This window comes from Saccopteryx bilineata, chromosome 2, assembly GCF_036850765.1.
Source record: "Saccopteryx bilineata isolate mSacBil1 chromosome 2, mSacBil1_pri_phased_curated, whole genome shotgun sequence".
NCBI lineage: Eukaryota > Metazoa > Chordata > Mammalia > Chiroptera > Emballonuridae > Saccopteryx > Saccopteryx bilineata.
In genome coordinates this window covers 185,176,184-185,202,124 of record NC_089491.1, presented here as the reverse complement: position 1 = coordinate 185,202,124, position 25,941 = coordinate 185,176,184, and the positions used below count along the sequence as shown (strand labels likewise).

General features: G+C 41.6%; 1 protein-coding gene across 5 annotated transcripts in view; it reads left to right on the top strand.

The window, feature by feature from the left end:
• FRY (FRY microtubule binding protein) overlaps positions 1–25,941 on the top strand; it is a 620,873-nt gene that overhangs the window by 120,756 nt on the left and 474,176 nt on the right. For 3 of the 5 annotated variants that reach the window (XM_066258901.1, XM_066258895.1, XM_066258894.1), the window contains exon 1: positions 17,914–18,118. The exons of 1 other annotated variant lie outside the window; for it this stretch is intronic. In XM_066258901.1, coding sequence (XP_066114998.1) covers positions 17,914–18,118 — 205 coding nt within the window. Of the gene's footprint in view, positions 1–17,913; positions 18,119–25,941 lie in introns of those variants that run through there. One more of the 5 variants, XM_066258908.1, reaches the window with a different exon arrangement.

Below are 25,941 nucleotides of genomic sequence, written 5' to 3'. Positions count from 1 at the left end.
TAGTTAACAGCAGTTGTGATGCGAACTACAGTTTCTGGTCGTTTTGTGACACTGAGTAAACCGCATGTACGATTGTGCTTGTTGTACTGATTTTTTTTTGTTTTCAACTGCAGTGAGAAAAGTGTGTAACAGTTGCCTTTTGTAGACCTAGTGCGGCCCACCGAAGGGCTGTGATCTTGCTCTGCGGCCCACATGCTGAGTTGAGTTTGAGATCCCTGCTCTATGGCCTCACCTCAGGTGCTAAAATAGCTCGGTTGCCGAGCATTGAAATAGCAGCCCCAAATGGGGTTGCCGGGTGGACCCAGGTCTGGACTCATGTGGGAGTCTGTTTCTCCACCTCCCTGCCTCTCACTTGGTTTAAAAAAAATTAGGAACTTACCTAAAGCAGTTGTTGAGTCATGTTTGAGCCATTTGTGAATCAAGAGAATCAACCTTTCAATATGAGTTGAGTGTTCGGGCCTTGTCCTTCAGTGTCAACCTCTCACCTAAATATTTCTGTTTGCAGTGAACTTTTCTTACGGTTTTTATTTTTCTAACCTCCTTTCTCCTGCTGACATTAACTAGTTACCATATTTACCCAAGTATAAGACACACTGTTTTTCAAAAATTGGCATCTAAAACTGGGTGCTTCTTATACAGTGATTGTAGACTTTTTACTTTCATATCCCGCTTTTTCACACTGATGAAGAGTTGTATGAATTTTATAACGAATAAGACTTGAGTTTAATAACTTTATGTAATATACTTTTTTTCAAATTTCGGGCCCCAAAATTATGGTGCTTCTTATACATGGGATCTTCTTGTACATGGGGAAGTACGGTAGGTATTTGTGTTTGTTTGAGTGGATGAAAGTATAACTCCCACAGGCCCAAAATGCTTTTAGGAGTTACCTGGACTCAGAAGACATGATTCTGCTGGGTCTGCCTCTGCCCCTGCTCTGAGCCCCTGGAGCCTGTCCCTGCGGGACTTGTGGGCCCAGGGCAGGCAGATGTGGCCCCGAAAGTCAGGAGGATAAGCCTGCAATCCACAGCCCAGCAAACCTTTACTGAGGTCTTACTGTATGCCAGGCTCTGAGCTAGGCCCTGGGGCTACGAAGATGAGTAAGAAGTGAGTTCCATTCCAGCAAAGGTGACAGAGGCATAAACAGATAAGAATTGGACAGTGCCCCAAATGCAGGTGTAGGTGGGTGTGCAGAGTGAGGGAGGAGCACACAGGGCCACCTGAGTCTGCTGAAGAAAGCCAGAAATGGTTTATAATGAGCCTGGAGGAATGCGGGTGGGGCAGGGCCTGCAGGGTGGAGCTCAGGAGTGAACAAAGGTGCGAGGAGAGCTTAAGGCAGGGGTCCCCAAACTTTTTACACAGGGGGTCAGTTCACTGTCCCTCAGACCGTTAGAGGGCCGGACTACAAAAAAACTATGAACAAATCCCTATGCACACTGCACATATCTTATTTTAAAGTAAAAAAACAAAACGGGAAGAAATACAATATTTAAAATAACAAACAAGTAAATTTAAATCAACAAACTGACCAGTATTTCAATGGGAACTATGCTCCTCTCACTGACCACCAATGAAAGAAGTGCTCCTTCTGGAAGTGTGGCGGGGGCCTGATAAATGGCCTCAGGGGGCCGCATGTGGCCCGCGGGGCCGTAGTTCGGGGACTCCTGGCTTAATGAAAGGTCCGCAGTAGGAGTGGCAGAATGCACTCAGGCGCTAGCTGAGAACGCTGGGAGTGGGCGTGTGCAGGGCACTGTCTTGGGCACTGAGGGCTGCTGAGCAGGCATGCAGAGAAGGTCCTTGAAAGAGATGAGTGTGAAAAAGTGAACCAGCACCGAGCCACAGAGGACATGCTGGGTCTTGCCAAAGAGCAGAGGCCCAGCTGGCCCTACCTTGCCACTTGTAGGCTGTAGGAGCCATCAGAACAATTGAAGCAGAAGTATGACCTCACCATTTGCCTTTGAAATGGAGCCATTTGGCAACAACATTTAGGACATGTGTAGGGGCAGAGCACGAGAGGCAGAGAGGAAGCTATTGCAGAGTCCAAGCAAGGGCTAACAGGGACCTGCTTTAGAACCAGAACACAAGGGCTGATTAACTGACTCTCAATTGACAATACTTGTCTGAAAATCCCAGCTTGCTTAGGCACCTGTTCTAGATTTCCCAGATGAACACACACACACACACACACACACACACACACAAGTATATGTATGTGTAGACTCTTCCCCTCCCCCGCTAAGGGTTAGTAAAAGAATAAATATTCTGTGAAGCATTGCATCAGAAGAGACGGTTGCAAGGAATGTAGACAAAACAATATAAACCAAAACCCACACACTTTCTCCAAACAAACAGCAGTGCGTGTAGAAAATTACAGCTTTTAATCTATGTCAAGGAAGGGTGTTTGACAGACACAGAATATGAGAAGAAGTTTGAAATGACTGACTTGTCTGCTTTGGAGGAAAAGATGTTCACAAGAAGTCACTGGAGAACCCCTTATATCCTCAGTATCAAATGGTCACTTTTAACCCATCCTCACCCCACTCCCCAAACAGTGTGGCACCTAGCCATTCCTGTTTCCCTAGGGAAGTGTGCGTTGTACAGAACACCACTTGCTCTTACATATGGGCACTCCTACAGTCACTTTGATGTCTCGAAGTGGAAGTTGTAGATGTTTTCTAGAGAAAAGAAGCTTCACATATGGTCTGAGACATAGTACTGTCAAAAATGACAAGTCAGACCACACAGAGAGCTCTTGTATTAAATGATTTTTAAACAATTTTATTTCTTATGGTTCCTCTCCTGGAATGGTGGAAAAATAAACATTAGTAATAGTTGGTAAATAGCATGCATTTTCTTCAAGACTGAATTACACTGGAAATTCTATGATAGTTTTTTCAAAACTAAAATTTTCCCAAGTTCTCAACTATTTCATTACTGTAAATTTCATAAGAATTCTCTCCCTGTGTGGAAAGGGGACTTAGGAAAGCCTAAGGCTGTGAGATACTGGCCTTCCAGATCAATAGTAAATAAAAATAAAGGCCTAACAAAAAAAATTTAAAGAAATACAAAAGTTCGAGCTGAGGTAATGGTTTATCTTTTGAGAATTTCAGAGGAATTATTGTGGAAAAGTGGAAAAACCACAAAAATGGTTTTTATTAAATTACTGATCAAACTTGAACATCTCTATAAAAACCATAATGAAACCACAGATGGAAAAATACTACCTTCGTGACAGGGCAGCATTTTGTGAAGGAGGGGCGACAGCTGATTCGTTGTGGAGAAACTTGTTCAACAACAAGAAAAATACAGGTTTGTGTAGAGCAGAGGGATTACAGGCAAGCTGAGAACATTGTGGAGTCCTAGTTATTTTCCATCTACTTTGAGGACAATCTGTAGAAAAATAGAAATTATATTTTAATTTCTCTTGTCTCCTTTCAACAGTTGAGATGTGCGGGAGAAGTGAAATGTATTTCCTTAGTTGCATGCGTAAGTTACAATTATAAAGACAACTAATTTGGCTTGTATTTGAGTCCTGAGCCAGACATGAATTATTTGAAGTAACCTTTCTCTGGTCCACCTCTGTAGCACATGTGAGGTAGGAGGCTTTGTAATGACTACAGAGCCTTGAGGGCTGTCGTACTTCTAGGACAGGGGCCTGGAGCACAGTGAGTGGGGCTTAGGTGTATCACAAATGTGCCAGTTTCTCCCACCATGGCCTGCCCCAAGAGGCCAGTAACAAACGGTCTCTGAAATAACCAATGTTCAGGAAGTACTTGGATTAACACAGCTCTTCCCAAACATTGGTTTTGTAGAACATCAGGGCCAAAGGATACTAATAGTTGTTACATACAAAAAGGGGTGAAAAACACTTCTGTATTCAGCTAAGTTTGGAAAATGCTGGTTAAACAGAGTTAAGCAGGATGTGTGTCTGCAGGCCCCACTAAGCACAGGGCACAGTTCCCTGGATGGATTTATGGGCTAACAGCCAGCTCTGAGGTTGAATCCGGGGGTGGGGGAGGCGGCAGTGGATATCGGGATAAAGCCTAAAGTCTGGAACCAAATGTGCCAAAATGTTGGTAATGGTTGTCTTGATGGGTGAGGTTATATAATTTTATTCTGCTTCCTTTTATTTACGTTTTTGTGCTTTCTGAATATTCTGCAACAAACGTATTTCCTTTGTAATCAAAAGAGTTAAAAAGCATCTGAAATACAAGATTATTTTGCGACTTAACTACTATAAAATATTTGTCTTTAAATTGTAATTACTAATAATATTAATATAACCAGCAAGAGTTATGGATTTTGTGCAACAAACCAGAAATGATCTTCTTCAAGAGTTGTTTTAAATTCTATCTCCTAGCTATTCAGCATAAATTAGTAATATAAATGCATAGTTACATTTTATGGGGTGGTAAAAAGATGTTGCTTTGACTTACAGAAAGTTTTGTTTCCATACTTGGACCTTTTCTAGCTTCAAGAGTATGATGTAAAATAAATCACCTTTTTTTATCTAGAAAATGATAAAAATAAATAGAAGAATTGATGATAGATAGATAGATAGATCTTTCTGAGATGATGGGGGAACCTGGGAGAATTGAAGTGGAGCATTAGGACCCACCTAATAAAGATGGTCCCAAATTTTGATAAAGTTTCCTGAAAGCTGGCTAAGACTCAATAGTGAATAAAGAAACACGGCACATTCTAAAATACTGGGTTGGAATTTAATCCCTAGGCAGAGGAAGAAAAATGGTGGCTCCTGTTAACACCTAGGAATGGAGTTACTAGAAGGACACCTTTTGATATTTCTCATTTGATTCAGTTGTTTTTTTCTGGTCATAGAAAATGGCCCAGAAGTTAGGGTGTGGCAAAGGAGAAGTTTGTGTAAAATGGAGATAATGGTAGTATCACACTCATGAGGTTAAACAAAACATTGCATGAAAAGAGCTTAGCACTGGGCATGACATGGGGAGTGCACAATAAATTAGTATTATCAGCAGGGGATTAGAGACAGTGTTTTTTGTTTTATTTTGTTTTGTTATTTTTATATTGATTTCCAGTTGTATTGGGTAGCGATGAGAGGATATCTCATAGTAAAACAACATGAAACAAACTGCTATGTGGGGATTTGTGGGGATTTGTTTCATGGGTACGTTCGATTTTTTTGCTCTTCTAAATGAATTTGAGAAGACATTATTTTGGGGTCCAGAGCTGTCCATCCATTAGACCAGGTTTTTGTTTGTTCGTTTGTTTGGTTTTTGTGTGTGTGTGTTTTTTGTATTTTTCTGAAGTTGTAAACGGGAGGCAGTCAGACAGAATTCCGCATGCGCCCGACTGGGATCCACCCGGCATGCCCACCAGGGGGCAATGCTCTGCCCATCTGGGGCGTTGCTCTGTTGCAACCAGAGCCATTCTAGCGCCTGAGGCAGAGGCCACAGAGCCATCCTCAGCGCCCGGGCCAACTTTACTCCAATGGAGCCTTGGCTGCGGGAGGGGAAGAAAGAGACAGAGAGGAAGGAGAGGGGGAGGGGTGGAGAAGCAGATGGGCACTTCTGTGTGCCCTGGCCGGGAATCGAACCTGGGATTCCTGCATGTCAGGCCGACGCTCTACCACTGAGCCAACCAGCTAGGGGTAGACCAGGTTTTTAAATTGTGATATTAAGTCTGTACTTGTACGATTTTTTGTTTGCTTAATATCAATTTCTAAGAAACATTTACTCTTGTGTACATAACAAGCAGTAGGATATAAAAGAAGTGAACCCTACCAAGCTAGGTTGGCATTTTAAATGGCCACGAGTTTTTCCAGTGCCTATACCTACATTTGCACAGAATAGAACTGGCTCAACGTGTAAAATGACCAGATCATTTCAAATATTTTTCAGTCAATGTGTGATGTTACCTGAACAATCAGTTCAAAGTTAGGTCCAGTTTCAAAGACTTTAAAATTTTTTTGTTGCCATTTCTTTCCAGCTAGAACATTCAAATACGATAGAACATCTGCAGCGTCAGACACTGAAGGGAGAACCTTCAGACTATCTCATTTTGTCCAGCCCTTCGATATCTAGCAAGGCTGCCAGCTAAGATAATCTGTGTTCTTTCTGATCTTGAAGTTCTTTGGCCTAAAAGATTTCACAGTTTTTCTTGGTCGCTCTGAGGAAACTTGTTAAAAATGCCTTTTTATTTCATTTCAGGCTTTTAGTCATCCTTTGTTCATTCTGTAATGAACAGAGTTTATGCAGTTGTTGCCTCTCTTCTCTAGTGACTCACTTTAACAATGTATATGTTACTTCAGACATTCTTAGAGTTTATAGTGCAGAAATGAAAAACTAGAGACATAAATCAGGATAAGAAAATACTTGTCTTCAGTGAAAGAGACCCACAGAACTCTTGGGTACATGTATATTTTTCACTTACTCTTGACTCAGACGAATTGTTTCACTTTATCCATTTTATGATAAATGAAGTCCAGAATATTTCTGAATCTGGTCAAATATTTCTGAATCTGGCCTTTTGAAAAAAATTTTGAGTTTTAGAGAACATGTAATAAACTGCTCATCTTAAGCGGGTATAATTTGATTAGTGTGGATATATGTGTATATCTGTGAATTCATCACCCCGAACATTTCATCATGTCCCTTGCTAGTCTCTCCCTCCCCCCCTCACCAGGCAACCAGTGATCTGCTCTCAGTCTCTGCAGATTAGTTTACATTTTCTAGAAGTTTATATAAATGGAATCATACAGTATGCAAACTTTTTAGTCTGGCTTCTTTCTTTACTAAATATATGCCTTCCAAATATTTTCTCCCCATCTGTGACTTATCTTATCATTCTCTTCACACGTCTCAAAAAGAAGATTTTTTAAAACTGGGGTGGTGAACACACAGTGCAGTGTACAGCTGCTGTACCATGGGGCTGCACCTGAACCCTGAGCAGTTTTATTAGCCAGTGTCACCCCAACAGACAAAAATATTTTTAGGAGATTTTAATTTTGATAAAGTCCAATTTATTCATTTGTATTTTTATGGATCAGAAATGTATTTTCTCCTACATTTCCTTTTAGAAAATTTATTATTTATCTTTATGTTTGTGGTCCATTTTTAGTTTGTTGTTGCATGTGGTGTGAAGTATAAATCAAAGTTTGTTTGTTTTATTGTTTTTGCATATCTAATGGTTCCACCACAAAAACTATCCTTTCTCCACTGAGTTCCCTTTATGACCTTGTCAAAAGTCAATTCTTCCTTTATATGTGGGCCTATTTTCAGATTCCCTGTTCTGTTCCATTGTTGTTGTTTTTTTGTGGGGGTTTTTTTTTGTTGATTTGTTTGTTTGTTTTTGGTCTGTCTTTAAGCTAGAACCACTTGTTTGGTCTAGTCTTAATCCTTTGCATTCTCATGTGAATTTTAGTATCAGTTTGTCAATTTCTGAAAAAATGCCTACTGGGATTTTGATTGATTTGTATTGGGTCAATAGATTAATTTGGAAAGAATTGATATCTTAACAATATTGAGTCTTCTGACTCATGAACATGATATATACATATATATCTCTCTCTCCTTATATGGGTTTTTTGTTATTTCTTAGTCATATGTTTTTAGTTTTACTGTATATATCTATCACATATTTAATATTTTTATAATACTATTTGTTAAGTTTTATTTTCCAGTTTTTCATTGCTAACATAGAAATATAATTGATTTTATGCATTTATTTTATATCCTTGCTGAACTCACTTATTCTTGCAACTCTTTTGTAGAATCTGTTAGATTTTTTACATAGAGAATCATGTTATCTGCAAATACAGTTTTACATATTTCTTTACAATTTGGATACCTTGTATTTTTATTTATTGCCCAATTTCACTGGCAAGAACATCCAATATAAGGCTAAATAGAAGTGGTGAGAGTAGACATGTTTGCCTATTTTCCATGTCAGAGGGAAATCACTGTCTTTCATCATTAAGTCTGATGTTATCTGTGAGTTTTTCATAGATGTACTTTATTAGGTTGAGAAAGTATTCTTTAGTTTTTACTCTGTTGAGTGCTGTTGTCAAGAATACCACCCACTGATCAGATAAGTATATATATAAAAGTGGAATTATAATGATAAAGCTAACCATTTCATTGGCCAGAATAATACTTCCTGGTATCTATATGAATACACATAACTTCTCAACATGTTATTTATTATCCACTTTGTATATAACATCTTTCACCTTAGGATTTAACTATTACTTAGTTAATTTATTCAATTCATGGATAGAAGAAGCAAAAATTACTCCCTTTATTTTTTAGATCAGTAAGTCACGACACTAGAACATTAATAGCTTAGTTCCAGTGAACAATGATTTATTTATTCATCCAAATAGAAAATTTATAAACTTAGATTTTTAGGTCAAGAAAACTGTTTTCAATATAAAAAGATTTTATAAAGCTTCTGAATACTATTTTTTTGCTCCCATCCCAAACAGATCCCCAAATGTGTGGGAGAAATCAAATCTAGATCTAGGAGGCAAAACCAACACAATGAAATTTCACGAGGCCACATACAAGATCTCTGGTGCATTTCAGAAAGTCAGTATGTCCTGGGAAGGCCATAGCAGTACATATGGAGAAGTTTGGACTCTGGTTTGTCAAACCACCAGACAGTAAGGAAATATGGCCTCTACAAAAGCTAAAGTAATTTTATGTTACAATACTAGATGCCTCATGTTTGCATCGAGGTTAGAACTAGCCTTATGATTCCCTGGACTGGTCAGCACATCAGAGGTGTTCTGTCCAATTCTTAAACATTTTTAGGAGGGAAATAGGCTAACCAGAGGTAATTTGCTAAGATATGAAGGGTTAAGATGCCATGTCTAAGGTGGAATGCTTGAGGAACTAAGATTAGAAGTGGCCAGACCTGTTGCGAGTCTAAAGCTATAGCTCAGAGATGCCACTACTGGGCAGTGACAGCAAAAGTACAGGAGATGACACAGATAAAAAGATGTATAAGGGGTAAACATGACATCATTCGGACAGAGTAACTCAAGGGTTCTAGCTTGAGTCACAGGGTAAATGGTGACACCATTATAGTGAGATCAGAGATTTCAGGAGCTGCAGATTTGAGGGGTCAGTTTTGTACATGCTGAGTTTCCACCAGGAAATGTTTGATGTACAATTGAATATACAGATCAGCGAAGAAGTTTGAGATGAGTTTTGGACTTGGATGTCACTGGCACACACAGGTGCCAATGACACCATTTTGCAATCACAGGTGACAATGATGGATGAGTGCCACTAATGGTGTGTCATCTCAGTTAAACCAGTCACTTGACAACCTGGTTTTGGCAATCACATTTCTGAAATTACACTGCTTAGTATTTGGGCCACATTTTCAAAAGGCTTCAATTCTTTTGTGAATGCAAATTTCAGTTTAATCCCTTAAACCGGTGGTTCTCAAAGTGTGCGCCAGGGTGGACTGGTGTGCCCCAGAAGATTTCCTGATGTTCCCTATGGTATTCCAGAGAAATATGTGCCTGTTGGGGACCAAAAAACCAACAGGGCTTTTGGAGTTTAGGTTTTTGGGGGACAGAGGTGTGGGGAATTGGCTGTAAGCTGACAGTCTGCCCAACCCCCCACCTCACTTGCCTGATTAGGTTGCAAAAGGCTGTTAAGCTGTAGTGCTCGATTGTTTACACTACCTTCCATGTTCCCGGGAAAGACTGGAGGCAAGTTTCTTCTATCCTTTGTTCGGTGTAAAGTTAAGATGATATGTATGGTGGGGGTTTTCTGCACTCAACAAATTAAGAGTAAAAAGAGAGGAATTCTTTAATGTATTGATGAGGAAATGAGAGTTTGCCTGTCAAATATATGCCCAAACATTGAAGAAATCGCTAGGACACATCAGCTCATGTTTCTCATAAACACAAGAATGAAAAAACTTAACACTTTGCGCCAGGACCTGCCGAATTTACTAAATCTTACTAAGAATGTATCTATATCTATAAAAAGATAACTTTTTTGTCGTTTTTTAATTTTTTTAACCCCTCTTTTTTACAAATTCTAAAAAGCATAACAAAAAATGTAACATAAAAATGTTTTTTAATGTCAGAATAAATTTAATTTTGTCGTATTTATTTCATTTAATTGCCATAAAAGCACGCTTGGACTTTATATTTTTCTTTAATATTTGACTTAATTATTATAACATATTTCTCAGAAATTTGTATATAGTGTGCTTATATACAAATTTAAAATTTGTAGAATTTTAAATGCGCCCCGACTTCAAAAAGTTTGAGAACTACTGCCTTAAACAGAAGAATAAGAGCAAAACCATCCGCCCTTCCTCTCATGAGCCATGTAGGTGTGTCAGTGGCAATATAGAAAGGGAGGTTTGCTTCTGTTCTACCCTCTCACCAAAATGCTTCACAACATGTGCCCAGAAACATATGCCCTTGAGCCCACCTGAATCTGAGAAATGCCATTGTTTGCACTGGAGTTCTGCTGAGACTTGCAAAATTCAACAAGGAGGAATGTGAATGTAAATCAAGTTGAATTTCAAGTCATTAAGAACTGGTTCTCACGGTTTTTTTGAAAGGTACAGTCTGCATAACATAAACACTTGTGTAAGAGTCTGCTCCAGCAAGTCCTTGTGTCTCTGTTTCTGGAATAAATAAGATGATTCAGAAGGAAAGTTGCATACTGGAGCCAGTTTTTAAAATACTGATTTTTTTTTAAGTAGATGTCTACCTATTTAAAAAATATGATTAACTTTGTGGTGTTTTAAAAGTAGAGAATGATGCCCAGTCCTGTTTCCTGTGGTGGCTGGATCTCACTTCTCCAATGTTTGTCCTTTCATATGATGCAACACCCTGGCATGGGTATGGCTACTGTATGGTCATCTAATGGTCAGTCAGTGTTATGTCCCCTCATCTGCCTTGAAAACTCACCCCTTTTCCTCTGACAACCTTTTTTTCCCATCCCAATCTCCATCGGGAAGAGGTGACTAAGTAGCTTTTTTGGTGTTTCTTCTGTGCAGAGGCAATAACTAGTTTGTATAGATCTGCTTCCTTCCAAATGAATAGGTTCTCAAGAGCAAAGACCTTGGACTCTGCATGGTGCCAGACACATAGTAGGTGCTAGTGAATGGGCTTGCCAAAGCAGATAAGCAAAGCAGGAGGGAGGAGCATAGGCTCTCAGGGAACCCCTGAAGAATCTGAGCAGATGGGACCTGAGACATGGGAGGAAAAAAGAGATAATAAGATAATAGTATCATGGAAGCCAAGGGAGTGGAGACTTTTAAGAGGGAAAGGCTGGCCATTAGTATTAATTACGATCGAGAGCCAATGAGATAAGCTATAAAAATCTTCATTCTATTTTTAGACACTGAGAAAAGATGTCCTCAGCCATAATCAAACACTAGATAATACTGCATAAGTTGGTACCAACACCAAGCAACGCTATGTTGGCAAGGAGGGTGTCTGGCAACCTCTGGGAGAGATGTACCAACAGGGCAGCTGGATGTAGTGATCCCCATCATTCTGGCATTCTATACACTTATTTCTTCCTGGTGTCAACCTGCTTAAAAACTATATAAAGAGTTCAAAAATTTAAAAGTATATTTGCAGGTTTTTCAGTATAGCAGGGTAAAATTGAGATTTGGAAGCTAACTTGGTGAATCCTAACAGGATTCTTGGAAAGTAATAATGACAAAGATGGTTACAGATGCAAAGTTGTACAATTCTAAACCTGCAGCTTTCTCACAAAAAGCAAACCTATTTCATTACGCTATTTAAAAACTACCAAAATTCACAAGAAGATCAAGGCTGCAAAGTCAGGAAGTGGGTTCTTATGGGGTATTTGAATATTTTCAGAAAAAGAAAATAGTGTCTTACCATTAGAATCAAATGTTTAGGAGATAGTAACAGCATTTAATATACACAACTTTTTGAAGGATAAGTGTTGGTCAAATAAGTTTGGAAAATATGATTTTTATGTTAGCTCGCTTGTAGTTTGCATTGGGGGCTGGACAGCACCAGGTATATGTGGCTGTGAAATTGCTAATTACCTTCCTGCTTGGGAAGGACCATTGTTTTGCTAATGTTTGCTAGAGGAGGGATCTTTGTGGGCTCAGGTAGTTTTGCAGAAGAGAAGGAGAAGCAGAAAGAAGCCATGTTTTGCAGGGAGAGTGGAGAGAATGCAGAGTGCTGAAGAAGAAGCCAGTTTTGCAGAGAGAAAGAAGGTGTGCAGATGGGGAACCAGAGCTGAGGGGCTTTGTGAGCTCTGCTGAGACTGTTGGGGCCTTTGATTCTAGGAGGAATCAGAGAAGACTCTCCTGGCTGTGGAACCAGAGAATGCATTAGGGCTTTGGGTGCTCTGAATGAGAGAGAAGCAGTCTTCCCTGTGTGTTTGCTCATTGGCTAGTGCAAGACTTTAATAAATGGAATGGCCCACTGTTGGGCAAATGAGTTTGTAAAATTTTTGTTTTTTGAGTTTGCTCACTTTTATTGTTAAAAATGGCACTGGGCAGCCACATATGTACTTGCCCTCAGAACAGGGCAGTTGACTGCAAATTGCGGATTACCTTTCTGCTTGGGAGGGGCCATTGTTATTCTAATGTTTCCTGTAGGAGGGGTTTTGCACCAAAAAGTTTTAAAAAGAAACAGAGAAGAAGCCATGATGGCAGAGTGAGAGCAGAGAGGATGCAGAGTGCTGAAGAAAGGAAGCCAAGGTGGTAAGATGCTGAAGCAGAAGCCAGTTTGTGCAGAGAAGAGAAGGAAGAAGGTGTGCAGATGAGGAACCAGAGATTACTGAGATGGAGGGGGCCTTTGATTCTAAGAAGAATCGAAAAAGATTCTCCTGGTTGTGGAATCTGAGAATGTGTCAGGGTTTTGGAGACCTGTATGTGTTTACTCACCAGCTGGTGGGAGGCTAGAATAAAGGAATGGCCCACCAGTTTTTGGCTCCACTATTTCTTTATTGTCTGTCCAAATTCAATGAGAACCTGTATGGCCATGATAGTGGTAGCCCCAATGAGATTAGCTATGAAATAATAAGGAATTAGAATAATTCAAGAGATTAATATATTGGATTTTTAGGAGAACAGAGACTTTTAAAACATAGTGATATTTTTAACAGTATAGTAACAGAAAACGTGCCATTATATTTAAAAATTATTTAATTATGCTATAGGTTTTGAGAATTATTTAATTATGCTATAGGTTTTGAGAATTATTTAATTATGCTATAGGTTTTGAGAATCCTTTTAGCCCAAAGTCCAATATAATCATTCATTTGACTGCCTGAAAAAGAAATGACATTCCACTTTTGACTGTTATTATAAAGATGGTGAGGTAACCTTAACATTACAATCTATGAATATTCTCTTTTAGACCAAACCAAGCTAATTTCCTGTGATTGATTATCATTCATGTTGTCTGCCAATTTAAATATTTTGAAAGGAAGATTTACTTTTTTCATGTTTGCTGATTAATACTACATTTAAATAGATCTTTGTTTTCATTGCCTTCAGTTATAATAATAGAAAATTCAAGGTGTTCCCATTTTCTCTTTTAAAAGTGTATTAAATGAGCCAAATTTATATCTGTGTTTTTTAGAAATTAAATCTAATGTGGTGACATTGGTCCATAGGAACCCATAGGTTTCAGGTGTATATCTCTATAGCACATGAACTATTCATTGCCTTGTGTGCCCATCACCCAAAGTCAAACAAACCACTTTCTGTCACTATATATTTGGCCCCCTTTATTCCCCTCCCATTGGTAACCACTTTGCTTTTGTCTATGTCCTTGAGTCTTATCCTACAAATGAGTGAGATCATATAGTTCTTAGCTTTTTCTGATTGACTTGACTTGTTTTGCTTAGCATAATATTCTCAAGGTCCATCCATGTTGTTATAAATGACACTATGTCATCATTTCTTATGGCTGAGTAGTATTCCATTGTGTATATGTACCACACCTTCTTTATCCAGTCTTCTATGGAGGGACACTTTGATTGTTTCCATGTCTTGGTCACCATGAATAATACTGCAGTGAACATGGGGGTGCATATATCTTTGCAAACAAATGTTTTTGAATTTTGGGGTATATTCCCAGTAGAGGGATTGCTGGGTCATGTGGTAGTTCTATTCTTAATTTTTGAGGAACCACCATACTTTCTTCCATAATGACTGTACTAGTTTACATTCCCACTAGCAGTGAATGAGGATTCCTTTTTCTTCACAGCCTCTCCAACACTTGTTATTACCTACATTGTTGATAGCCAATCTAACAGGTGTGTGGTGATATCTCATAGTATAATAGTTTTGATTTGTATTTCTGTAATAGCTAGTGAAGATGAGCATCTTTTCACATATCTATTTGTTGTTTGTATATCTTTGTGAAAGTGAGTATATTCCCTATGAGGGGAGAATGAGCTGGGCAAGATAGGGATTAATCTGAGCATCTTAGGCCTCTAGCCCTCTCTTACGTTATTTAATATTTAGAAGATTGACAGTATTAAGCATACTTCTGAAGAATGGTAAAGGTTTTTTCCTAATTATAATTTAAATCTCAAGAAAATATAATACTTTAATCAAGTACATTTTAATATGAAAAGCCTCCACATGGATACTTTATTATTGAAACAAAAATCTGAATTATTCTTTTGCTTTTTCTCACTTTTCTCCCATGAACCGTAAAGATCTACAAACAGTTCAGTTACATGGGGCAGTCCAAGTTAGGGCAGTGGAACCAGTCCTCCATCCCACCACTGATGTAACAGGACTCTGGTTAAACCCAAGAATTGTTTTAGGAAAACAAAGAAAGACTTTTCCATTTCTTTTAGATTTTTTTTTTTTTTAAATAATTTTTTTAAAGATTTTATTCATTTCTCAGAGAGAGAGAGAGATAGAAGGGGGGAGCAGCAGGAAGCATCAACTCCCATATGTGCTTTGACTGGGCAAACTGGGGGTTTCAAACCAGCGACCTCAGTGTTACAGGTCCATGCTTTTATTCACTGCGCCACCACAGGTCAGGCAGGATTTTATATATGTTTAATAATGCAGCATGGTGTTGTAGTTTAAAGCATAGACTTCCCCATGGGTTTTGCAGTCAGGTAAACCTACCTTCAGATCTTCTCCTCCACTTTCTAAACCAGTGGTAGTCAACCTGGTCCCTACTGCCCACTAGTGGGCGCTCCAGCTTTCATGGTGGGAGGTAGCGGAGCAACCAGAGTATAAATAAAAAGATAGATTTAACAATAGTAACTTGTTTTATAAAGATTTATTCTGTCAAATTTAGTGAAAATCCGACATAAAGTATTTGGTAAGTAAGTATTATTATAAGCTTTAACTTGCTGTAACTCTGCTTTATAAATTTTATAAAGTAAAGCTACTTCCCTACTTTATAAATCACCATGACTGTGGAACCGGTGGGCGGTTAGAAAATTTTACTACTAACAGAGATACAAAAGTAGGCGGTAGGTATAAAAAGGTTGACTACCCCTGCTCTAGTCGTTTGACCCAGTGCCTTAGTGTTACCTCTAGGACAAGGTGATTATGAGGAGTCAGCGAGATAATGCACGTCCAAGGCTTAGCACAAAACCTGGCTGGTAAGAAGCATAAACTGAACAGTGGCTGTTACACTAATGCATTCCTGATACACATGTGGCTTCGCTCTGTGCTTCCAGCCAATCTCTTGAAGACAAACACAAAGTTACCTGTGCATACTACACAGCTGTACCTGTTGCACATAGTGTGTGGCAATAACACCTTTCCTCTGAGGCTCCCATTTTGTTTCACAGACACTGTTATTTAGGCCCATGGTGACAATGTGAACTAGGAAAGAAACTGTCCCTCAAGAGTGCTATCTTTTGCTTGTTATTGCTGTATTTCTCCAAGTTTTCTGGGTCGTAGGGCTCTACCTTGCTGTTTATTTGAAACGTAACCACTGTTGTTGAAAATTGGGTTATGGAAAAACATTTTTCTATTATTAAATCATTATCTCAAACCTTAAAAATACTTTTTATTTCTTTGCTAGAAAAAAAGTGTATTTCATTAAGCTAAGAGTGATTGAGTAGTCTCATGGGCTTTTAAAAACAGTTTTGTACAAGCCAGCTGTTATTTTGAAATTTGGGATACATTGCAACTTGACAAAATAGTCCTGTGAGACAAGCAGTATAGGTATTTCTCAGAATAACTCAGTAATCTAATTATGTAAATACAATTGCTACTTTGTAATTGTTGGATTATAATGGCAACTCTAATTTGAACATGCTTATTTTTAAAAATGCTTTTAAAAAATTGTTGTAATAGGTGGGATACAAAATTGAGACTAATGGACATAGATAAGAGTGTAGTGGTTACCAGGGGGAGGTGAAGGGAGGAGAAGGAGGGGTTTGGGAAGGGGGGCATAAAGAAAACCAAATAAAAGGTGACTGAGGACAATTTGACTTTGGGTAATGGGTATACAACATAATCGAATGTCAAAATGATCTGTAGATATTTTCTCTGAATCTGTACTCTAGTTGATCAATGTCACCCCATTAAAATTAATTGTCTAAATAAAATTTAATAAAAAAAATTCTGTTGTAGTTTGAAGACCTGTTGTTGAAGAATAAGGAGACAAAAGAATAAATGTTCTCTTAGGGTGGAAGTGTATTCTTTGTAATGTAAAGAGCTCGAACTACTACATTACATTTTAACAAACAATAAAACCTAATGGGCATCCAGAAAACCAAAATAAACAGTGATTGCTGAACCAACCCCCAAACCCTTTACTGGTCTGTATGTACTGACCCCAAGCCCTGGGAAGTGAAAAGGCAGATCTGATCTTCTCCCTCTTCTGTGAGAGAGTATTAGTGTGTGTGGTGGGGGGAGGGAGTGCGGGGGTGGGGGGGGGGGTGTTTACACAAGACGCAATCCTAGGGCACAGTTGCAGAGGATGAATTAGAGAGAGCATTTCTGCACAGTTTAAGAAAAGAATGTGGAATATTTCCACATAAGTAGAGCAAGGGGGAAGGGAACAAAGGACAAAATGTGAAATCTGGAATAGGAAGGAAGAGAACAGGTGACAGGTCAAGGCCAGAGTCTAGGGGTGTGCTGGTTTTTCTTAGACCATCAAAGCACTGACCATTTGCTTGGAAAGCCAGGCAGAAGCCTGGCCAGGATAACAACATCTTTGTATGTGTCATGTGGAGGCTGTCATGGCTGCCAGGGTCACAGCTCGTTTGCCAGACCTCTGACCTGGGCCTGACAGCTGAACTTTCAGACAGCCCTCTCGCAAGTAGAGGGCAAGATGGGAGGGCGTGTGGTCTGCGCAGGTTCCTGGCACTGCCCACAAAAGCCCAGGATGGTTACTTCCTGTCTGTCGGAGACCGGCTCTTCTCTCCTTCAGCCAAGTTCCAGACAGCTGCCTGCCAAGTGAGGAATTTAATAGGGACAAATGTATGCTCCGTGTATAGAGTTGGGAACAAAAGTGAAATGAGGGCACCTAAAAGTGTTTCTCAAAAACCTAGAAATCTATGAAGAGTACGGGAATAGGAATAATGAGACCTGCAATTTGCATAGGCATTCATTCTTAAGTAGCGAGTTGTGTTTGCTTTATGGCATTGCGCCAATAAAACAGTAATTTCACCCAGCAACCATTACCTCATTTTCCTTCCGACGTCTGCTCCCATTCCCCTAATGATTTTTTTTGCATCTCTCCTTTTCTGCGCTATGAAGTGTTGAAAGGAGGAGCCCTTTAGTAATCCTACACCTGTTGGAGTCCGCGCCTATCAACTCGTCAAGCTTCCCAAACAAGCGTGGGGCAGAGCTGCGGCACCTGAACCCTGGTGTGGGGCAGAGCTGCGGTACCTGAACCCTGGGGGAGATGGCCGCAGCTGCTGCTGGCTCTGGCTTTGCAGAATTTTGTTGTGTCCCTAATTAGCTCCTGCAATGGCCGTTGATGACAGCAATTTGTATTCTAGAACGAAGAACAAGCTACAGTCAGCTCAAAATGATTACAAGTCATCAAGACGAAGTAGTCTGCCACCGGAACTACTCCTAGGACATGATGCTAGAGGAAGACTTCAAAGAAACATTAAAAACTTAGAACTTGTTTACCTGAGGCGGCCGAAAAAGAGACCATCAATATTTCCAGGTAGGGATTGTTTAAATTTATGCCTGCTGGTTAAAAATATCCAAAAAGATAATAACTGTATTTTATCTTTTACAACTAGATGTGTCATATTTCAGTTTACCTTGGGACAAACTTCAGCGCTTCAAGTTAGCCAGATCAACATGTGTACATATGAAAAATAGGGTGATTCTTCCATCTGAAGCACCCCAGTTGGTTTTCATTTTCCTGACATCTTTAAGGGTCTGTGAATAGGCAGCTGTTTTCCTGCCTTTCAGGGACAGCTCTGCTTGCAGTCCCTGCTGCTGCCTTTCATTCTCTGACATTTTTTCCTTCATTTTGCAAGATTGCTGGATCGTTGAGTGAAGTTGATATTTGTGTGCCCTAGAAATTAACACCATTAAATACTAAAATGCATGCTTCAAATTGCTATCTTGCATCAGAGCCTGAAACCTTTGGTAGAAAAGTGCTCAATGAAACCATGCAGATGGTGAAATGTCGGAGAGCTCGAAGGCCCTGCTGCTTTTAATCCTGGTGAAGGTACTCTGCTGTCCTTCTGCTTTAGATGTCCTGGCTGGATGTTATAGACGTGGAGATAGTGTAAGATGCCTATGACAGTGAACCCTGCCTGAGGGATCACTGAAGAATATGAATTATTCAACTTGATTTCAATAGTATTTGCATGGGAATTTCCTGGAGAAACTGGAAGTGGCCTTTTTTGTTATGATTAGTTGGTTTATTAGAGTCTTCAGAGAGGATAGATTAGACCCAACTACTGAGAGCTTCTGGGGTAGAAAAAGGAAAAAATTCCATCAGGCTTTACTTTGTAAAAATGATATTGGCTTCCTCGACAGCTGAGTCTTTGAGTTGCTTTAGGAGATCGCTGGGAGGTGATTTAGAAATGTGGGACTCAAGGCCACAAGCTGCAAATCACACTTCTTAAGGACGCTGTTGTTTTCATGGATTTCTTTTTGGTTCAGTGATGTTGCCCCCATGTCAAACTCCTCTGCAGAAAAAATCAAAGCTCAGCCTGGAAGGGGCCAGAGGTGTGAGTGTGAGTGTGCTGGGGGAGCAGGAGGGGCCAGCATGATGCAAACATGTTGCAAGGCAGGGGCTTCACGTGTCTAAGGGATCTACAAGCACAGTTGCTTTCTGCCTGTGCTTTGGTCTGCATGATGGGGCGTGTTGCTGTTGAGTTTTCCTTAGCACTTCAGGAACTTCTCCCAGACCTGTTCTTCACCTGCAGCACTTTCTGCTCTCTCTCTGTATTATTTGGGCTCATTTATCCGGGTCCATGTGGGTATGATTCTCCCTGCCATTCTCTACCACCGAGCCCATGCCCATACTTCATGAGGGCTTCTCCTTCCCAAACAACCAGATCACAGGACATCACTTCCTACAGCCACACTTCCCATTTTTGCCTCTTTTTGTGTGTGAGATAAACTAAACTCTAGGCTGTCAGCTACAGTCACAGAATTGTGAGGAGCCCTATTAGCTTGGACCTCACAAAGGTTATCCTTTCTAAAATCTCAAATTGTCATAGTTCATGTAACAGGGTGGAATGTGAAGAGAGCATTGGACCCGGGGGAGCTGAGTTTTAGTGTAGACCATGTCCCTAAATGACTGTGTGTGTTTTCCAAGCTATCTCAGTGACCCTGTGGCCTTCAAGTCGTTATTTATTTCTGCCCCAGCCCCATCTTTGGGAATAGCAACAGGAGATGGCTCTTATCACCCTCCCAGCCTCTCTTCGAGGGTCTCCAGCTGTCACGTTCGAGGGTCTGCTCCCCAGAATGTGAGTACTACTGCCTGCTTGATTTCTAAATTCCTTTGCAGGTAACCCTCAGCTCTACTGTCATGTAGGTTGCATGAATTTCTTTTTACAATAGATGATTTAGAAATAGCCCTGGGCTGCAAATCCCACTTTCTAAAACATCAATTGTCAACAGAAAGTGGGTAGATTGTGAGAACCATTTCCCACTTTATGCTGCTATATAGCTGCCCATAAGGAACAGGTATTTAATGGGACTTGAGGGTCAAAGAAATTAAGGTGCACCTCAAAATCAGTCACTGACAAAACTAGGGTCAGACCAGGGTTTCTGGGCTATAGCACTAAAGCCGCTGCCCTCTATTGTGTTGTACCCCATTGTTGTCTGTTGTTATCACTTGTCTGAAAAGAGTCAAGATTGGAGTACATGTGCCAGTATGCATTCACTCGGACCCTTACAGGTGCACAGACATCTTTGTCCTCCACCTCAAGTCTCCTATTTTCAGTACCATGATGAATGACTGATTGATCTGTTCATTCACTCACTCATTCATTCATTAAATATTTATTCTGTTCTGGACTGTATTAGGAATATACCTCCTAGAATCCAGCTACATATTACCCTTCTGTTCTTACCGTCCATTTTTCCTCTAAGGGCCATTGCACACTGAGTATGGTTACCCAAAATGCAAATCTGTCTGTTTCATTTCCTTTCTTAAAATTCTTCCGTGGTTACCAGTGCTGTCAGGATCAAGTTCAGACTGCTGAATGTGAAGTACAAGAGGCTGCATAATCTGCTGCTGCTCTTATCCCCAGACTCATCTGTTGGCATGCTCTCTCACAAACTTGGACCACTCAGATCCCTGTGGTCCAGCACACTGGCTCTTCTAGGGCAGGTGCTCTATACCCCACCTGCAAAGTTTCACCTCACTAATTCCTACCTTGGCTTTGGGTGTCATCTCGTCATCTCTTCTAGGAAGTTTTCCTGATCCCCACATCTGGACTGGATCCATTCTGTGTCCTTCCTATAACACCCAGACTTGACCCTGCACAGCACTTATCACACTGCATCATAATTGTTTGTCTGCTGCATCATAATTGTCTGTCTGCATCTCCCACCAACCTGTGAACCAGGGACCATATCTGTCTTGTTAACCATTGTATCTTCAATACTTGTGAAAATACTTGTCACATAGTATATGCTCAATAAATATTTATGATTGACACAAATTGTGCTAAACTGAATTAACTCTTAGTATATATCCTCTGCCTTCTTCCAGACTCTCTATTTGTGCTATTCTCAGTCTCTTCGAAAACACACACACACACACACACACACACACACACACACACACTCTACAACGTCCTTGTTGTGCCCTTTCTCGCATTTTCTACCTTGGCTTCAAGGTCCAGTTCAAGTCTTCTGACTCTGCAGCCACCAAACTTGTCCCTCCAGCCTCTAGGAGTTCTTGCTCCTTTATGCCCACCACCCTTTTGGCCTCGGTGCTGCATGAGGGTGTATAACAAGAGTCCTACTGGGAACTTAGGTCATGCATGGGCTCAGTGGTCCCTTTGTCACCCTGTGGCAACTGTTAAGTTTTTGTTTGTATAGAAACTTTGAAAACAGGAACTATATCTCATATGTCCTAGAATGGCCCAATTGTCTAGGAGGGGGAATTGCACATATAGGTGTTCAGTCAACATCTGGTGGTTTATTAACTAATTTGCTGTGAAACTGTGTCCAGCCTGTAGGGCCTATCTGATTGTAGCTCCAGGAAAGAACTAGTTGGCAGAGACTGTCAAAGGGGAAGGTCTTCTTTTAATTTTTAAAAGATTTTATTTATTCATTTTACAGGGAGGAGAGAGAGAGAGAGAGAGAGAGAGAGAGAGAGAGAGAGAGAGAGAAGAGGGAGGAGCAGGAAGCATCAACTCCCATATGTGCCTTGACCAGGCAAGCTGAGGGTTTCGAACTGGTGACCTCAGCATTCCCGGTCTACACTTTATCCACTGCGCCACCACAGGTCGGTGGGGAGGTGGTCTTTATACTGACTTTGATCAACTCTTGCTGGGGGAAGTGCAGGTATCCCTTGTCTCAGAACAATTCATTCATTTAAAAATGTGCTAGAATGATACTGTATGCCAGGAACTATTAATATTCTAGACCTTGGGAGGAGAGCAGAGAGTAAGACAGTGTCTGATCTAGGCTGATGGGAATTTTCCTATCAGGGTGCTTGCCTACTTTACAAGTCAATAGATACTTCTTGGACACAGGAATAAAGGAACACTATAGTCAAGCAATGAATCTTAAAAATAGAAGCAATATACATGTAAAGTATTTTTCCCCGCCAAGAAGGAAGGAAGAGGCCAGAGCTACAAAGTGTGGAATAGCAAACGGCTTTATTGAGTCTAGAGCGCGCATCCCGCCCAGCAAGGTTCCCTGGCCCCGAGGAAAGAAAGATGGAGGCTAGGGAAGTTGCAAAGATTAAACTGCGTGGGTGATATTTAAAGGGTTCCTCTAGGGAAGTGGAGCTAACATGACGTGGTGAAATCCCACTGGCTGGCAGACGATCTCTTTTTTCCAAACGGTTCCTGTGAAGCCTCCTTTTGGCGCACTTGGTTGTGGGTGGTCCTAGCCAAAGTTCGCGGGTCTGAGTTCCCCACGTGACCATCCCCCATTATCCACCAACCTTACATTCTGACCTTTTGTGTTAAATAGAAAAAGGGGTGCCATTTATTCACTTGGCTACTTCCTGCTGAATAGGGGCATCGTGGGGAGGGGGAGATCAGAAGGTGGTGGCTTTGAGGGGTGTCAGGAGGAACATCTGTGTGGCTGTGACTGGAGAATCTTCGCGTATGTGGTCCTGTAAGGATTTTAAAAAAAGAGAGAAGTAATAGGGGAATTTGCAGGGTCCAGCCTTTTGGTGAGCTGGAGATGGATGAAGTCCAGTGGTTCCGACTGCCAGTGGTCCTGTAAGGAGGCAAGCTTAAGGTAGAACTGCATGTCAGGAGTGGTATAAAAAGGGGAAAAGAAGAGGTCCCATCCAATCCCATAACCAAAACCTGTGAGGGAACTAGAGGTCCAGAGTATGAAGGCAAAACAGAGAAGGCAGCCCCCATGTCCACAAGAAATGAGATGGACTTAGCCACTTGTTGCAGAACCCTGAGTTCTCCAAGTCCAGGCTGTGTCCTAGGAGTTCAAGCGATGCACCCACCTGGCTGGATTGGCCTTCCCATTCGGGCGGCATGTCCTCCACGTAGAGGCGCTGAGGAAAAACCTGTTGCCCAAAGGGGCAATCACTCCGCCAGTGACCGGGCTGCTTGCAGTCAGGGCAGGGCTCAGTGGGCAGCCGCCAGCAGGGGCCTTGCCAGGACCAGTGGTCCTGCTTGCCACACTTAAAGCAAGCTACTGGTGGCTCTGCTGGTCTCAGGGTTGCCACAAGAGTTGGGTTTGGAGCGTTACTTTCTGCTGCATGGGGGCCTGGCGAACAGCTTTGGCCTGTTTTTACTAGTTGGGACCATTAAAAATTTTAAATGCCATGTTCACAGGTTCCGGATAGGCGTTTGGGAGTTTGGGAATAAGAGGAGGAGGGCTCATGCAGAGCCCGGCACCCAGATCCTGCAGGAAATGCTCTACAGGGCAGGAACTTCCTGCAAGAAAATTGGGGTTGGACATCCTGAAAACCCCAGTGTAAGAGCCAATGCCAGGCTGAGGAAGGCCTGATGGAGGAGGGACTAGAGAACACAGTGAAGGGAGGGGCCCCTGGCCGCAGGGGAGGAGAAAGAGATGGTAGTGGTGAATAAGAAACAGGTTTTTGAGAAGGGAGGGGAGGGGGCTTTCAGAGGGAAGAGACCTGAGCACAAAAGAGGTCCACAGAGGGACCAGAGAAAAGTCCCGAGAGGGTCAGATAGGAGGGAGAGAGAGTTGGGAGTCCGCAGAGAAGGAAAGATTAGGAGTGGAGGTTTTAGGTGAGGTTTCTCTGGCCAGAAAAAGGCCTGCATGGTGGAACAGGCAGCACAGAGATTAAGGACAGGTGTGCGAATAATTAGAAGCCGTGTATGTAAGAGATCTTCAATCAGTTCCCAGCTTTTTTGGCGATAGTTAAATTGGTGAGGGTGTTAACACTGAAAGTCTCTTCAGGAGGCTAATTGAGTGGGTTCTGTGGCCTGGCCACAGCGGAGAAGAAGAACAGTTTCTTCTTCTTTAGGGAGGGAGATTCCTGTGCCCCAACAGCCACCCTCAGTCCTCAGAGTGGTCAGATTTGAGTATTAGCGTCCTAAAAACTCAAGGTCTGGCCACGGACGGAAAAGGTAAAGTGGATATGCTCCGGAGGTCTCTGAAGCACATGCTCACTCGGACGGAAAAGAGTTCCCTGACGTAGCTACGGTTTTGGACAGGGAGTCTCGGAGGAAAGAACTGAGAGGAAGGCTGGAGTCAGGGGACTTACCGCACTGTGCACCAAAGTGGGTAGAAGGTCGGAGACCCTGGTTCTTTCTCCTGGTTCTTTCTCGGAGGGGAGGGGAAAGGAGTGGTCCTTGCGGACTTCTAACTCCTTCCGGGTTTTCGGCACCAAAATGTAAGGTATTTTTCCCTGCCGAGAAGGAAGGAAGAGGCCAGAGCCACAAAGTGTGGAATAGCAAATGGCTTTATTGAGTACAGAGCACGTATCCCGCCCGGCAAGGTTCCCTGGTCCTGAGGAAAGAAAGATGGAGTCTAGGAAAGTTGCAAAGATTAAACCGCGTGGGAGATATTTAAAGGGTCCCTCTAGGGAAGTGGAGCTAACATGACGTGGTGAAATCCCACTGGCTGGCAGACGATCTCTTTTTTCCAAACGGTTCCTGTGAAGCCTCCTTTTGGCATACTTGGTTGTGGGCGGTCTAGCCAAAGTTCGCAGGTCTGAGTTCCCCACGTGACCATCCCCCATTATCCACCAAACTTACAATACATATTTTAAAATCATACTTATACCAAAACATCAAAACCCAACCGGTTTTCTTCCATTGAAGAAACCTCAACAGTAGGATGCTAGGAGAAGTTCTGCAGCCTCAGGTCCTACAGGCCAGGGGTCAGCAGTGATGGTCTCTGTAGCAGGTGGCAGCCTGGTTTCCATACTCTCCTGAAAGACATTGGAAGCCCCACAGCTGTGGCCTTAGTTACAGAAAGCAAAGGGAAGAGAGAGAAGTGGTCCTAACACACAACACAGCCACAGGCACATTGGGTGACAGTATCACCTACATCTGGGAGAGAGCAGGGCTCAGGTGACGGGTGTAGTGGACTGTTTATTCAGCACTGTTAAGGAAGCAAGTTGTATGTTCAATCAGCCACTTCTTAAAATACCCTACTGATCTTACAGTCATCTGTTGTGAAAAACAAGGAGCCATCTGCTCTGTAAAGCAAATAGCCAGGGCCACCATCATAGCCGCCTTGCCCATGCAGGTTTTCATTGGATTCAGAGAGTTGGTTAAAAAATAACGGAGCCAAAAACTGGTGGGCCATCATCTTTAATCCTAGCTTGCACCCAGCGGGCAAGTAAAAACACACACTGGGCTCCAAAACCCACTCATTCAGTGCTCAGAAGGCTACTGACTTATCCTAGTTTCCTAGAATCAAAGGTTTCTAGCTCACCAGTCTTATTCACCTCTGTTTCCCATCTCCTTCCTTCTCCCTGCACAAACTCTGCACAAACTGGCTTCTCCCTCAGCACTCCACCATCTTGGCTGCTTCTCCTGGCCTCCTTCCTGTGGCCATTCTCTGCTTTCTGCTCTGCTCTCTCTGCTCTAATGCTAATCTTAGGAACCGAGAGAGCAAGCTCCTGTTCTGCCCCCATTTTATAGTGTAGAAATCCAAACCTTTAATCCAATATACAAAATAAGGAAGTCTCTAATACAAAGTCACTTATCCAGGCATGATGGGATTGCACCACCCCACATCAAAAAGGGTAGGAAAGGCTTAGTCCTAAAACCAAGCCCCAGGCTACAAGGATGCTGCCTGCCCACAGCCCACCCCCAACACACATTAATATCACCTGAGTGACAGGCCTCCACGTGGGCAGCGCCATCTTTAACAAAGTGAGCATAATATATT